This window comes from Medicago truncatula, chromosome 7 (genome assembly GCF_003473485.1).
Source record: "Medicago truncatula cultivar Jemalong A17 chromosome 7, MtrunA17r5.0-ANR, whole genome shotgun sequence".
In the NCBI taxonomy this organism is placed as follows: domain Eukaryota; kingdom Viridiplantae; phylum Streptophyta; class Magnoliopsida; order Fabales; family Fabaceae; genus Medicago; species Medicago truncatula.
Genome location: NC_053048.1, coordinates 51155845 through 51170518, shown reverse-complemented (window position 1 = coordinate 51170518; position 14674 = coordinate 51155845). Strand labels below are relative to the sequence as shown.

Here is a 14674-nt window from a genome sequence, read left to right as displayed (position 1 = left end):
CATAAAGCTATGGCTATATAAACAAATTTGAGTAAGTTGAACACAAGCTGGTGGCCAAATTTAAGTACTTATTTCGGGAACCAAAAATTAATGAAACAAACTTCCTGATAGAATTCACAAAGCTAAGAATTGAGTCTTTATTTATGTTCCTCCTAAAAGAGGAGAAAGTAGAAATTAAACATGTCTGTAATGGGAATGCAAGATATCAATGTCTGACCTCTACCTAACAAATTGAGTCAGATAATTAGTGACGATGAGGGCACGGATTAGTACTAGTTATCAGCCCAAGACAGAGTAGAGATTCTCCAATTCTTAAAAGAAATTTAAGGTGTCTATATACTAATAATAATCCAAAACTAAGGAATGGATTTTTTTTTTTTAATAAATGTTTAATTCATGTCATCAAATTTAGAAACGCCAGAGTATCGAATTTAGATCCACAAGGTTGAAGAACAAATTTTCAACCAAGTGAATCTACTACGATGATAAGTGGCGTGTATTTATATAATTTTATTCACATAAACAAGTTTAATGCATTTTATTTGGAATGATAGTTTTGGTACATTGTACCAAAAAAAAATGTTATGATACACGTCAAAATGTTGATAAAGATATAGAAACTAGCTAAACTATGGACAACTTCATTGGTTTGTATCCTAAAATCTAACATGAATGGTTACAAGATTTGTAGCTAATAAACATCGACACTTGACGATGAAAGCCCCAAAATCTGAAATGATATTTCTTCTTCCATAGATGTTGTCCACAACCATTTTCGAGTCCACCTCAAAGTCCATATTCTACGGTTGGAGGTCTCTCATCCATTTCAATGCTGTGTCAACATCAAATAAGAGGGAGATCCATTCCGTTCTGGCTAAAATAAAGCTCCCTTGATCATCTCTAATGCATATATGACTTACTCACTCCAACACTATAATACTAATATTTATTCAAAAAAATAAAACAAAACTATAGTACATCAGTAACCTGGAACTTTTTCAAAAAGTTGTAGTACATATCATAATTTGTCTGCATTACTAAAGTTTAATCTCGTTCAATTATGTTAAAAATTATGAGAAAGAAAAAATATGAAGAGAAGTTTGAATAAGACTAATTCCTATATTTTGTCCAAGAAAAAAAAAACACTCCTATAAAATATTTTTAACAAAACAAACAAACTCTTTTGACAATAAATTTTTTATCAATGGAAAAGGGGAATTCATAAATTGTTGTTTAGGATATTTTAAAAATATATACCAAAAAGTTAGGGGCAGTTACCTATACATACTAGTTGTCTTCATATGAGCATTATATATAATTATATAAAGCCAAAGAAGACCTGCTTCCAATATTGGTACCATATGGCAGCCATATCTTTCTAATTCCTCAACAGAAACCAAAGACAACTCCTTGATTATTATTTTTTTTTTTTTGTCTTCCTCAGTAATAACCAAGCATCAATCATAGCTTTTTGTGTGGTCCACCAGAAAATATCATATTTGACACATAGAAGCTTCTATTTACTTCAATTTATTTGTATTGAAATGTCAAATATTTCAGGTGATGAAGGAAGCTTCTCCTCAGGAAACAATGGAGAAGAAGTTAGTAAGCAGCAAGAGGTACAAAATAATCTCAATGACTCAAGTTCAGGTCCATCTGGTGCATGCAATAGCAATGGTTCCACTAATCAACAGCAAAATAAGAAGAAAAGAAACCTTCCTGGAACTCCAGGCAAATATTCTACTATACTCCTAACTTCAATTTTTATTGCAGCACATAGTTTTTTTTTCTTTTCGATATTGAATTACTTTCAATATGGAAAAAGAAAAACCTTTCGACTAATCAACACTTCATTGATGGTTATTAAATTATTATACAAACTACAAAACTAGCTAGAAAACTCTAAATGCTTTTTTTGAGAGGAACTCTAAATGCTTTTGAAAAGTTAAATTTTGCATTGAAATGATAATTTTATATAGTTTCTCTAATGGTCAAACTCTTGGCCGTGATGAATTTGCAAGCTTAAACAATAGCCATGTTTGGATGAACAGCTTACTTAGGCATTTATAGAATAACAAAAGATAGAATAAAGTAAAACTGTTTCCATATAAGCTATAAGTTGTTTTCATAAACTATCTTGAAAAGCTTATGGAAATAAGCTGAAAACATCTTATGGACATGTCATAAAAAAATTGTTTTCATAAGCTCTCTCAAATAATCTCACAAGTACTTATGTCAGTATATAAGTTCAAATAAGTCAATTTAAGCGTACCCGAAAAGACCTTCATCTTTAAGTAGTGATAACTCAAAATTCCCTTACTCTTGTGAAGTATTTAATTAACCTAAATTTTTCCTTTTTTTAGAAATGCTATGTATAATCCTTTATTTTATAAGTTACGAGCATATCATTGTCATGTATATGCAAAAGCACTCCTATTAATGGATGATGTATTTTATGAAATAGATCCTACTGCTGAAGTGGTTGCATTATCTCCAACAACATTAATGGCAACAAATAGATTTGTGTGTGAGATATGTAACAAGGGTTTTCAGAGGGACCAGAATCTTCAGTTACACCGAAGAGGTCACAATCTTCCATGGAAACTTAGGCAAAGAACAAGTGCAGAGGTGAAGAAAAAGGTGTATGTGTGCCCTGAGCCATCATGCGTTCACCATAATCCATCTCGAGCATTAGGTGACCTTACTGGAATCAAAAAACATTTTAGCCGCAAACATGGTGAGAAGAAATGGAAATGTGACAAGTGCTCTAAAAGATATGCTGTTCAATCAGATTGGAAGGCTCACCAGAAAACTTGTGGTACTAGGGAATACAAATGTGATTGTGGAACCATATTTTCTAGGTACTACTCTCACATTCAAATCCTCCCCTAATTTTTTGTCTGTTTTCTTGTAAAAATATTTCATATTTGAAAAAAAGAAATAAAATGAATTTAATGGACTTGAAAATAGAAACATTTTCTCAAATCAAACGACGATTACTGGCTAAGTTGCATATTTGATCTGTTAGTTATTGTCACAGGTGTTGTTATACACTTTGGTTTTAAGTTCTTTTTATTCAATTTTAGTCTAACTTTTTGGTGATTATGCATCTAACTCAGCAAGAAGGAAATATAAGAAACATTTGATGGATTTAAACACAAAACAGACAGAAAAAACTAAAGTGTTTAACATTTGTGATTTAACGGGCCAAAATTGTAACAGTGAAAAATTAGGGTCCAAGGTGTCTAACTTTTGTAGTTAATTGGACCAAAATGAAAATAGAAAAACTTAAGAGGCCAAACTAAAATCAAAAAATAATTGAAGAGAAGAAAAGTGTAGTTTAGCCACTTGTTCTTCATCAAATTTTAATGTCTCATACAAAAGTACTACTAGTACGAAGTGCTTCAACTATAAAATTATCTTGTTGCATATGATATAAAACCTATTTTTCTGTATAACGCAGGAGAGACAGTTTTATAACCCACAGAGCATTCTGTGATGCATTAACTGAAGAAAACAACAGAGTAAACCAAGGATTAACTAGTGGCATGCCACCAAACTTGCAAAGCCAAATGCATGATCCTATTTCTACCATGCCTCTAAAACCTGTTTCCAACACTTCCTCAGAATTAAACAATGACTATGACCCTAAAAACTCACTAAGATCCCCATCTCAAGAACATGCTCCAACATCATTCAGATCAACCAACAATGCATGCGGTGGCATGTTCTCAACTAGTGCAGGTGCACTTTTTGGTGGCCCAAAAACCTTGCCTCCATCTTCTTCAACCCTTCAACTTAGTTCCAATTCCAACAGCTTCAATTACTTCAATGACAGTAAAAACGGAGGACTAATTGCTGGCATGGCTCAAATGTCGGCAACCGCTTTACTACAAAAAGCAGCACAAATGGGTGCTACTGCAAGCAATAGTGGGAACTCTTCCATGATGCAGAAAAGCTTTGTTGGTAGCATGGTTAGTCCTAATCATGTTTCTGGTTCCATCATGATGCATCATAACCAAAACCAACCCTCTTATGAACACTTTAATCCACTACAGCATGAATTATCTAACATGGCTGGTGTTAGTGGTGGAGGAGCATTTACTAACCAATTGTTTCAAAAAGAACAACAAGAAATTTCATTACTGTTTGATAACAATACTAATGTGTCTACAATGAATAATGATATTGGAATGTTTAGCCATCATGGATTGATGAAGAATGTTGGACAAGAGGTTAGTAACTGTTCAAATTTGATACATGGAAATGATGTGGCAACAGTTCATGATTTCTTGGGAATTGGTGGTTCAAGCTCAAGTTTGCATGAACCGCAGCAACAAAGATTGGAAGCATTGAGTCAACAGAGGTTGGAAATTATGAATAATTTTCATCATCATCTTCCACATGAGGATTCAGCAATGGAGAAATCAATTTGGGATGTTTGAGTGATGAAGAAAAATCATGTTTATTTTAGTTGAATTTTTTTCAAAGTTGGAAATTTGAAAGCCTGTGATTCTAATTACAGGCAGGAATTGGCTAAGTAGTGTGGAAGGTTTCTATGTTTAGATTATGCTCTTGAATAGAAAGGAAAAAACAATAATCTATTTGGAAAAAACTCATACTTCAGTTTGGAATTGAGTTTAGTGAGAAATCTTTCTTTGTTCCTTATTTTGTATTTATGTCTTTTATTTTTATAATTTTTTATCACACCACCTATCATATTTCTCATACAAATTTTATATCTTTGTTCTCCAATGGAGTGTATTGTACATCTATTTATTTCTTCTCTTGTGAAAATGTTATTTATTTATTTTTTTATCAACGAAAAAAGCCACGTAAAAAAATAGGATAAAACTTAGGTGCAATTCTTAAGTGTTATTTACATAGTTCTTAATTAAATTCACTGTGATTTCCTTAAATCCATAATTTTCTCAAAGTTTGTATTTTTTAATTAAAATCATTTTTATTTTAATTTGTAACAAACGGATCTTATTTTATGGCATAATCACTTTTATTTTAATTGTTATCAAAATCAAAATTAAAATTTGATGAATTCAGTTGATGGGTTTACCAAGTCCCCCGCTTAAAATAAAAAAAAAAAAAAAAGGCGGCTATATCTCTACGCGAAAACTCAGGGTATTTGTTTCACCCCTCTTCACGATTTTATTCTATTTCTAACTCTGTTTCTTCTTACAATGATATGATGGCGTGTACTGGAGTTGCTATCATGGCTTCTTTGCAACAACCTTTTTCCACTAACTTATAAAATTTCCCTCCTACTCGTCGCAGTTTACCCCAACTTCGTTTTAATTTCAATCATAATAATTTTAAACCTTGCAAATTATCTCATCATGAACCATCATCTAATGACTCTGTTCCACAAAATATAGGTAACTCTATTTCATCCATTAATATATTTTTATTATTATTATTATATTTCCTTTAGGAATGTATATTGACTCATGTAATGTTTCAAATATCAGGTTATGGAAATAGTTTCCTATATTATGGCTTGAGTGAAGTTGATCCTGAAATTTATGGCTTCAGAGAATTATACATCTAGAGCTGTGATGGAAGCACTTGGTTCATGCTGCACAAACAAGTACTCGGAAGGTTCTCCGGGTAACAGGTAAATTCTTCTTTGATTTTTCTCTAATAATATGATAATTTTACTTGAAACGTTGTTGATTAATTTAACCCCCATTATACATGTAAGGTATTATGGTGGCAATGTGAACATTGATGAGATTGAAATACTATGTCAGGAGAGGGCACTTGCTGCAATCCATCTGGATAGTAACAAGTGGGGTGTAAATGTTCAACCGTTATCTGGTTCCCCGGCGAATTCTGCAGTATACGATGCAATTCTTGAACCACATGATCGAATAATGGTAAACTGTCTTTCTCTCACTTAACGTTGTTTGGTTTTTCCAAATTCCAAAGTGGAAATCCATTACATTGTTGTTCTAATGTCTAATTATATGTTACCAGTATTTGGATTTGGCTCATGGGGGACATTTATCTCATGGACACATGACTCCTACAAGAAAAGTATCATCCACCTCAAAATATTTTACAACTATGCCTTACCATCTTGATGATTTAACAGGTGTTTGTATTTTCTTGTCATGAAGATTGTTTCGGATATATTGGTTTACTTGTGGAATAACTTCTTTTCTTTTTCACCCACCTTGAACTGAAAACAGGTCGTATTGATTATCATATGCTAGCAAAAACTGCTTCTATCTTTCGACCAAAGCTCATTATTGCTGGTGCTAGTGCGTATCCTCGAGACATTGATTATGCTCGCATGAGAAAAGTATGTTTTGACCATCCCACAATTTTAATACTCATTATCTGCTTCTCTGTACCATGTGATTTTAATCTTCACGAAAAGTTAATTGAATCTTATGTGCAAGGACAGATTGCAGATGGAGTAGGTGCTTTTCTTAAGTGGGCTTGTTGCTGCATCCGTGCTTGCTGATCCCTTTGAATTTAGTGATATTGTGACCACCACAAGGTTTGCTTTGAAATATTTGTGTTCAGTTTGTATTTTTGCACTCAAAATGAAAAGAATTTGCATTTTTTGGGTAAAAATATAATTCTATTTACTTGAAGCTGTTAAGTTAGTACTCTTTTTGCAATACTTCCTCCAGTCTTTGATAGGTCCTAGAGGTGGTATGATATTCTTCAAGAAAGAATCCGTGCACGGGATTGACCTGGAGTCTGCAATTAACAAAGCTGTTTTACCTGGTCGACAGGTAAATTTGGAATATACTCTAGTTACTTCCTTTTTAACAATTTGGATTGAGAAAGTGCATGAATACTGCGCACCTATGGAGTCAGATGCATTTATCTTCTTTATTTTCCTAGTTTGTGAATTTAATATAGTGTAAAATTATTCAGGGGGGTCCACATAACCACACAATTGCAGGACTAGCAGTTTGCTTGAATGATATACTGTCTCCAGACTTTAAGAATTACTAAAAGCAGGTATATATTAATGTCGCTTTTCAGCATTCGTTAAATTTGGGCTAACTCACTTGGGTTGGCCTAGTGGTGTTGGTTTGGGACCTTGGAGTGTGCTACTGCTTCTCCTCTAGGTCTCATTTTTTATTCTCTCTAGTGCCAACCTGGGTGGACTAGTTTAGCTTCTTCAAAAAAAGCATTGATTAGAGCTGGGTGTAAACCACTTCCTAACAATAACATTCCTAAACCTATGATGGTGCAGGTGGTTGCTAACTGTAGAGCTTTTGCTAACCGATTAATTGAGCATCAATATAAACTGGTTTCTGGTGATAGTAATAATCATCTGATTCTTGTTGATCTGAGGCCATCTGTAAGATTCTTGCTCTTACGTTTTTTCATGTCAATAAAATGATAGTTCCCTCTTGTTTTCCCCTCCCGAGTCTGTTATAGAAAAGATGCGAGTGTAAAACTTTCTCATAAAGTTGTGGTGCTATGTAAATTACTAACATATTGTTTAGTATCAGAACATGAGATTTTGCTTATTGATGTATGTTCTTTTTAGTACCATGACTGTATTTCATATTAATCAACATCATATTCTTTAGGGTATTGATGGTGCTCGGGGGGAGAAAATTCTTGGCATGGCTTCTATAACCCTCAACAAGAATTCAGTGCCTGGTGAGTGACTTGCAGCTTGTTGCATATCATTTAGGGAGTGTTTGGCATGTGGAGGCATTTTCCATTCCTACGAATCATGTTTCTTTGGATTGCCATCATATCATTTAAGAATATTTTATCAAGAAATAGAAGTAGAAAAGTATTTATAGGAATGTTATTTTAAAAAATAAAAAAGAACATTTGTACCAACTAGGTTAATTATATCTTTATGATTATTTCTGACATGATTACAAAAGGTGACAAGAGTGCCCAAGTTCCCGGAGGCATTCGCATCGGGACACCAGCAATGACAACAAGAGGACTTGGGGAGAAAGAATTTGAACTAATTGCTGACTTAATTCATGAGGGTGTGCAGATAAGTCTTGAAGCCAAATGTTTGGTCTTAGGAACTAAGGTTCAAGATTTTACGAACTTTGTGTCATCTCCTGAATTTCCTTTGGGAGAAAAGGTTTCAGATTTGCGCAGGAAAGTTGAAGCTCTTGCTACTCATTATCCTATTTCTGGAATCTAATCCTACTTGCTTAATGAGTACCAAACACTAGGACACCTTTGAAAATTTTGATATGATAACAATTACTTGTTTTGTTTTTTCGTTGCTGTTTATATTGGTTATTTTACATTTTTTTTCCAGAGCTTAGTCACAATGATTTATCTAATTAAAAGCTTTGTTAGTAGTATTGTTAGTCCTAATCATGGTTCTGGTTTAATCCACAATACCAATACACAATGATTTATCTTATGTTGCTAGTTTTGTCTCCAAAAAAAAACCTGGCTAGTGTTGATGGTGGTAGAGCATTCACCTGCCAATTGTTTCAGAAAGAACGACAAAGAAATTTTGTTACTGTTTGATAACAATGTTGATGTGTCTATCATGAATAATGATATAGGAATGTTTAGCCGTTCACAATTTCTTTGGAATTGATGGTCCAAATTCTAGTTTGCATGAACCACAACAACAATGATTGGAAGCATTAAACCCACAGAGTTATTTGGAAATTATGAATAATTTTCGTCGTCGTCATCTTTCACGCGAGGATTCAGCTATGGATGTTTGGTTGGTGAAGAAAAATCATGTTTGGTTTAGTTGTATTTTTTTTTTCTGAAGTAGAAAGCCTGTAATTTGAAATTCACCTAAAAAACAGATAATGTTCATAGATAAGAAAAAAATAACAATAGTCGGTTTATGCTTCTTCAAAAACAATAGTCGCTTTATGACTTGTCTATTTGGGATCATAACTGGCCGGGAGATGGGAGCTTTATTAGCAAGCCAACTGATTTGTATCATGAGTTGGAAGACCTCACTGTCGCAGATTTGATGATTGAGAATACTAGATTATGGGATGTTGGTTTCATTTGGAGTCTTGTGAATGCCGAAGATGCAGCAAAAATCCTGAAAACACCGAATCTAGAATCTATCCACCATTATAAACTGAGTTGGAATCACGAGAAAAACGGTGTATATTCGGTGCGAAATGGATATCGCCTCAGTTTACATCATCAAAACTCAAAATTTTCACAGAGCTGGGAATTGGCAGCAAATTTGGAGAATGCAGATTCCTCCCAGAGTAAAACACTTCCTGTGAGAGTTAACTTAAAATCAGGAATCTAGAGAAACGTGCCACGATGGAGAAACAACGTGCCACGATTGTTGAAACAAGATCCTGAAGCAAGTCACTAGAAAATTCGTGCCACAATGGAATTGTAACGTGGCACGATGGCATCGCAACGTGCCACGATGTAATCGTAACGTGGCACGATGGTACGCTCAAGGAAATAACATAAACGTATTTTCAGTGAAGATTTGTTCCATATTTTAAGGGTTACTTTCCACTATAAATATAAGTCTTGTATCAGACGATAAAGTGTGTAGAAAACAAGGTTTAGAAGCCAACATACAAACTAGGGTTTATAGAGAATTTTTCTTGGCAACAACACTAGGGTTATGATTGTTTTGATTCACCTTGAACAAAGCACTATTAGGATTGAGTCTCTTGGTCACGGGAAGAGGCTGGGACTTTGGCAGAATTAGGTTTGAAGACTGATTCTTGTAACTCAATATCTCTTTGTAAAAAAACTCATATCATTATAGTGGAACGGAGAGTTGCTCTCTCCCCAGACTAGGTCATCATTAGACCGAATTGGATAAACAAATTCTTGCGTTCTCCTTCTTCCTTTTATCTCTTGCTGTTTACTTTTGTTTGAATTATTTGCTACCCGCTTGATTTGATTACTTGGTATTAATTTGCTCCATGCATCAAGTTTTATTGGTGTGGTTTTCACAACGAATTCGCAACACTTCCTTTGGAGAGTATGCTGGAATTGTCTACCTACGAGGGTGCGCCTCCATGATCGTGGTGTTAACTGTCCATATAACTGTGTTTTGTGTGATACAGGTACAGAGGACAGCATTCACCTATTTTTCAATTGCTCAAATAGTAGGCAATGCTGGCAACACATGGGACTGTGGAGTTCAATATCTCAGGGGCTGATTGGCATCGAAGGTATTAGTGATATAATGTTCAACATTTTGCAATTGCTGAATACAAAATAGCAAGCTGTGTTCAGTTGCATGCTTCGGTCAATTTGGAAGCAAATAAATGATCTTATTTGGCAAAACGAGCACCTTTTATGTGTGGCTATCTGTGAACGGGTAAGGAACCTATTAATTAGTTGGAAAAATGCGCATGAAAGCAAGGGAATGACGCTGGTTCAGCAACAGCCTTCTCATGTCAGATGGCGCAAACCACAATTGGGATGCATCAAATGTAATGTTGATGCCTCATTTGATAGAGCAAGAAACCTGGTTGGTATTGGAATGTGTATCCGGAATGACCAAGGTAGTTACGTGTTGGCCAAATCCGAGTGGATCTCACCCAGTGGCGGAGCCAGAAAAAAATGTCAGGGTGGGCCACTAAAATTAACTATTGAAAAATTGTTTAAAGTCTCGCAAATTAGACCTATAATTGAATTATTTAAATTTTTCGGGTGGGCCACTACACCAATTTGCGGGAATTTGGATCAATCAAAATCTAAAACCGACATAAAATTGTATAAAATCTCGCAAAATAGACCTATAATTGAATTATTTAAATTTCCAGGTGGCCACTACACCACTTTGCAGGAATTTGGATCAAAGAAAACATAAAACCAACACAAAATTGCATAAAATCTCGCAAAATATACCTATAATCGTTGATTTTTTAATTTTTCTGGATGGGCCGGCCCACCCGAGCCCATGAAGGGCTTCGCCACTGATCTCACCGTTGCTCGATGTTGATGAAGGACAAGCTTTAGGTTGTTATATGCATTTAAATGGGTTAAAGAGTTGCCCATCAATAATTTGACGTTTGAACTTGGCTCAAAGAGTTGTCGATAGCTTTAACAAAACTACTTTCTTTTCCTATTTCAAACCTCTCCCGTTAAGTTTATTATGAGACAAGTGACTCATAATTTAGCTTGGACGGCCACTTCTTTAGCTAATTTCCATTTATTTATTAAAATGTCAAGATGTGTTAAATCCATTGTTGCTAATGAAATGAGTGTCACATTGCCTCACACTTTTGAAATTGAGTTTATAAAAGATTTAGCACCTAATTTGCGAGCAATTTTTTTCTATGTTCCTTACATGCCTTTTTTCTATCAAACCAAATATCATATTTCTCCATTCGAGGTAATACACGTTCTAAAAAATGAATTTTAATTTTTTCAAGAAGTGAAAACATTTTAAATATGATAATATTTAAGTTCTTTAGGATATAATATTTGGATGAGAGTTTTGGAAGAAGAATTTACTTTTCTCTTTTAGATTACGAACATCAGAAAATAAATAAAATATGATTAAAGTATTTTTTTATCATTGTCGACTAGTTGTATCACTTTGAGGACCATTATCGTATATATATTTTTAAAACATTAGATTCGTCCGGTGTTCTCCTTAAAACTTGTTCGATTTGGGGAATTTAAGAGTATTTTTTTTTTATCTTTTTTAACTAAATGAATTTTTTATCTTAAAGATGTTAAATCCCAATTTTTAATATTATTTCAATTATAAATATTACATGATAAAAAATGAATAAAACATAAACATGGGAGAAACACTTCATGTCTTTCATGAAGAGTATGTAGAAAAAAAAAATGTCACATGGACTTTTGTAACCTACAAAGACTGAGATTTAATAGAAAAGATAAAAAAAATGGTTTAAATGTGTCATTGGTCCCTGCACTTTCATCAGATTTTGGCATTGGTCCCTGCACTTTTTTTTGTTTGGCATTGGTCCCTGTACTTTGTAAAAATATTGGTATTGGTCCCTCTGTTAACTTTCTGTTAAAAAAAAAAAACACAAAACTAACGGAGTGCCATGTGGCCCAATCATTTCACACCACGTGGCACCAATATCAATATTTTTACAAAGTGCAGAGACTAATACCAATATTTTTACAAAGTGCAGGGACTAATACCAATAGTTTTGTGTTTTTTTTAACAGAAAGTTAATAGAGGGATCAATACCAATATTTTTACAAAGTGCAGGGACCAATTCCAAACAAAAAAAAGTGTAGGGACCAATGCCAAAATCTGATGAAAGTGCAGGGACTAAAGACATATTTAAGCCTAAAAAAATTGTTGATAGAAAATACTCTGAAGAGTAAAAAAGCGAAGAAAAATATATAAACAAAATTACACAACATATGAATGTGTATTACGGCAAAAGTTATCATGCATAAGTCATTTCCTTATGCACCCTGCATAAACACTTCACAACCATCTGATTTAGTGTACACGTGTAATAATCCTACTGCCTCAACGATTCTTGTCTTTGCAACCTCATCTCCGCGTTGAACTTGTTAATAAACGCTTCAACTCGTCCTGACTCAGTGACGGTTCTTTCCTCACCGGAGAAACACTCTTCTCCCTGCTGGAAAACGTCTCTGATTTCTTCATCACCGGACCACTGCCTCTGATGCCACGTCGTAACGGCGTGCCGGAAACGGCTTGGATTGATGATGCTACGGCTTCGATCTGCTTTCTCCTTCCATTCCGACCCGTTCTGTTTAGCTAATCTTGATTTGGTTCAGTCTATTGTTCTGTTGATGGCTTCAAAACCAACTTGTGTTGTTGAAGCTTGGTGATGCCGATTTGGCTTTGTTACCGTCAGAACCGATTTCGGATTCAAAGGTTCACGTTGTGTTTGTTCTTAAAAAACGCTTCTGTAACTTGTGATGGATCGAAACAATGTTTGAGCTTAGTGATTTTGGTGGCTTTGTATTGAAAACTCAAAAAATGAATTGTTGGAAAATGAATTTACTATTCAAGAAGAAGACACTGCCGATGGAGAATGAGAATCGACGACGAGAGATTTAGTTAGCGGCGGTAATGGATGCAATTCAGGACTCGGCCGGTGACGGTTACCGATAGGATTGAGTTTGTTAAAGCAGTTAGGTTCATTCACTGCTATTTAGTACATCTAATGGTTTTGGAGTACAACTCACAAAAACTATTTCCACAGCAAAATGGTTTTGGAGTCCAGCTCATATAAACCATTTCCACAGCAAAATGATTTTGGCATAGTTTTATACCATACTATAATAAGGACATTTGTGACTGTTATTAAACCAAATCAACACTCTGAAACCATTTCCAACTAACATATACAATTTTGATTGACGGTGATGATGATGAATGACAGTGGTGATGATGATGATGATTTTGGTACGGTGATGATGATGGTGAATGACGGTGATGATGATGAACGACTGTGTTGATGATGAGATTGAAGATTCCGGTGGTGATGATGATGAACGACGGTGATGATTCAGTTTGTTTCCGCGTTTGGTTCGTTTTGTTTTGTTTTGTTTGGTCCCGCATTTGGTTTCCTTTGGGGGTGAAGGAAGCAATTATGTTGGGCTACCGGTTAATGGACTGGGACTGTTGCAGGGTGCATAAGGATTCCTTATGCATGATAACCACACCCGTGTATTACACCAATTTTTTATAAATAAATATTCTCTAAGATTTGAGAATTAATTAGTATTTTTTGTCAATGAAAAATTTGAAACAATTCAGTGATGGGCCTACGAAGTCCCTTTACAAAATAAATAGTGGCCCAATTAGCTTTAAAAGGCCCATCCTGGTTAATATGCACCTCAAACCCTAAACCTAATTCTACCACACCTATTTATACATCAGAGCTCACACTCTCTGTGTCAATCGGGTTGAGTCGTCGCAATTTGTAACAGCCTCTGTGCCTTTTATATTTTTTTCTTGGTCTCTTGTTTTTATTCTTTCAATCAATTGTCTTTATTTTAGTTTTGTGAAGGCGATGATGTTGAAAAACTACCTATTTTATGAAGGAATTGAGAATTTTCCTTTATGATTAGAAAATTACCAATGGATCCTTCTGAGCCTTCCATTTCTATTCTCTTGAATGATTTTTTTTTTCGTTTTATTTGCTGTGTTTTTTCATTTCACTATGAAAATTGCTGTATATTTTCGATTTTGAAAGAGCTATTGAGGTGATGATGATACTGATCCGAATTTATAATGTTGATCGTTAAATATCAGACTACAATTATCTGATCAATTGCTCTTTCGTCAAATTAGATCTATGATTCAGTATCTTATATCCGCCGTATAATCTTTTCAGGTTTTTGCAGATGAATGTTTATAATTGAATCTAGAATATGGTGTTAAACCTGATGTTTTTTCTATCATGACTGAACCTGCCCTTCCTGTGTATTTATATTAAATGTTTTATGTTAATTAGATTCTTTGGTTGGAAAATTTTAATGTAAAAACTATACTATGTTCTTGTCCAATTTGTATATTTTGCGTGATGAATGCTAGGTTTCTTCAACTTAGGTTGACCAAGGCCACTAAGACAAAGACTAGTTGTTTGTTGTGAAAATTGATTCCGAAAGTCAGCTCAAATACATCGGGCTTAACAAACAATTTACACAACTTCAAATTATATAATAAGTCATAAATGAATTGAAAAATGAATTAAAAGATCAAGATTCAAGATCAACTTTG

The 14674-nt window shown here is 34.3% G+C and overlaps 1 protein-coding gene, 2 non-coding genes and 1 pseudogene across 3 annotated transcripts; all 4 read left to right on the top strand.

The window, feature by feature from the left end:
• The first annotated feature begins 1356 nt into the window (after nt 1-1356).
• LOC112416330 (zinc finger protein GAI-ASSOCIATED FACTOR 1) lies at nt 1357-4734 on the top strand. Its single transcript, XM_024769818.2, has 3 exons — nt 1357-1731; nt 2465-2861; nt 3464-4734. Exons 1-3 carry the CDS (start codon nt 1545-1547, stop codon nt 4443-4445), a joined length of 1566 nt encoding a protein of 521 aa, XP_024625586.1. The 5' UTR covers nt 1357-1544; the 3' UTR covers nt 4446-4734.
• Nucleotides 4735-5203: 469 nt separating this feature from the next.
• LOC11427194 (serine hydroxymethyltransferase 3, chloroplastic-like) lies at nt 5204-9591 on the top strand (annotated as a pseudogene).
• Nucleotides 9592-13955: 4364 nt separating this feature from the next.
• LOC112416845 (small nucleolar RNA R41) lies at nt 13956-14054 on the top strand. Its single transcript, XR_003007356.1, has one exon. It is a non-coding gene; the product is annotated as a small nucleolar RNA R41 (small nucleolar RNA).
• Nucleotides 14055-14150: 96 nt separating this feature from the next.
• LOC112416850 (small nucleolar RNA Z155) lies at nt 14151-14227 on the top strand. Its single transcript, XR_003007361.1, has one exon. It is a non-coding gene; the product is annotated as a small nucleolar RNA Z155 (small nucleolar RNA).
• Nucleotides 14228-14674: the final 447 nt, after the last annotated feature.

Excerpts from the sequence above, each read along its gene's own strand:
- LOC112416330 (XM_024769818.2), top strand. The coding sequence starts at position 1,545 with ATGTCAAATATTTCAGGTGATGAAGGAAGCTTCTCCTCAGGAAACAAT. Across the intron at positions 1,732-2,464 it reads AAACCTTCCTGGAACTCCAG|ATCCTACTGCTGAAGTGGTT; the intron begins GCAAATATTCTA and ends TTTATGAAATAG. Across the intron at positions 2,862-3,463 it reads TGTGGAACCATATTTTCTAG|GAGAGACAGTTTTATAACCC; the intron begins GTACTACTCTCA and ends TGTATAACGCAG.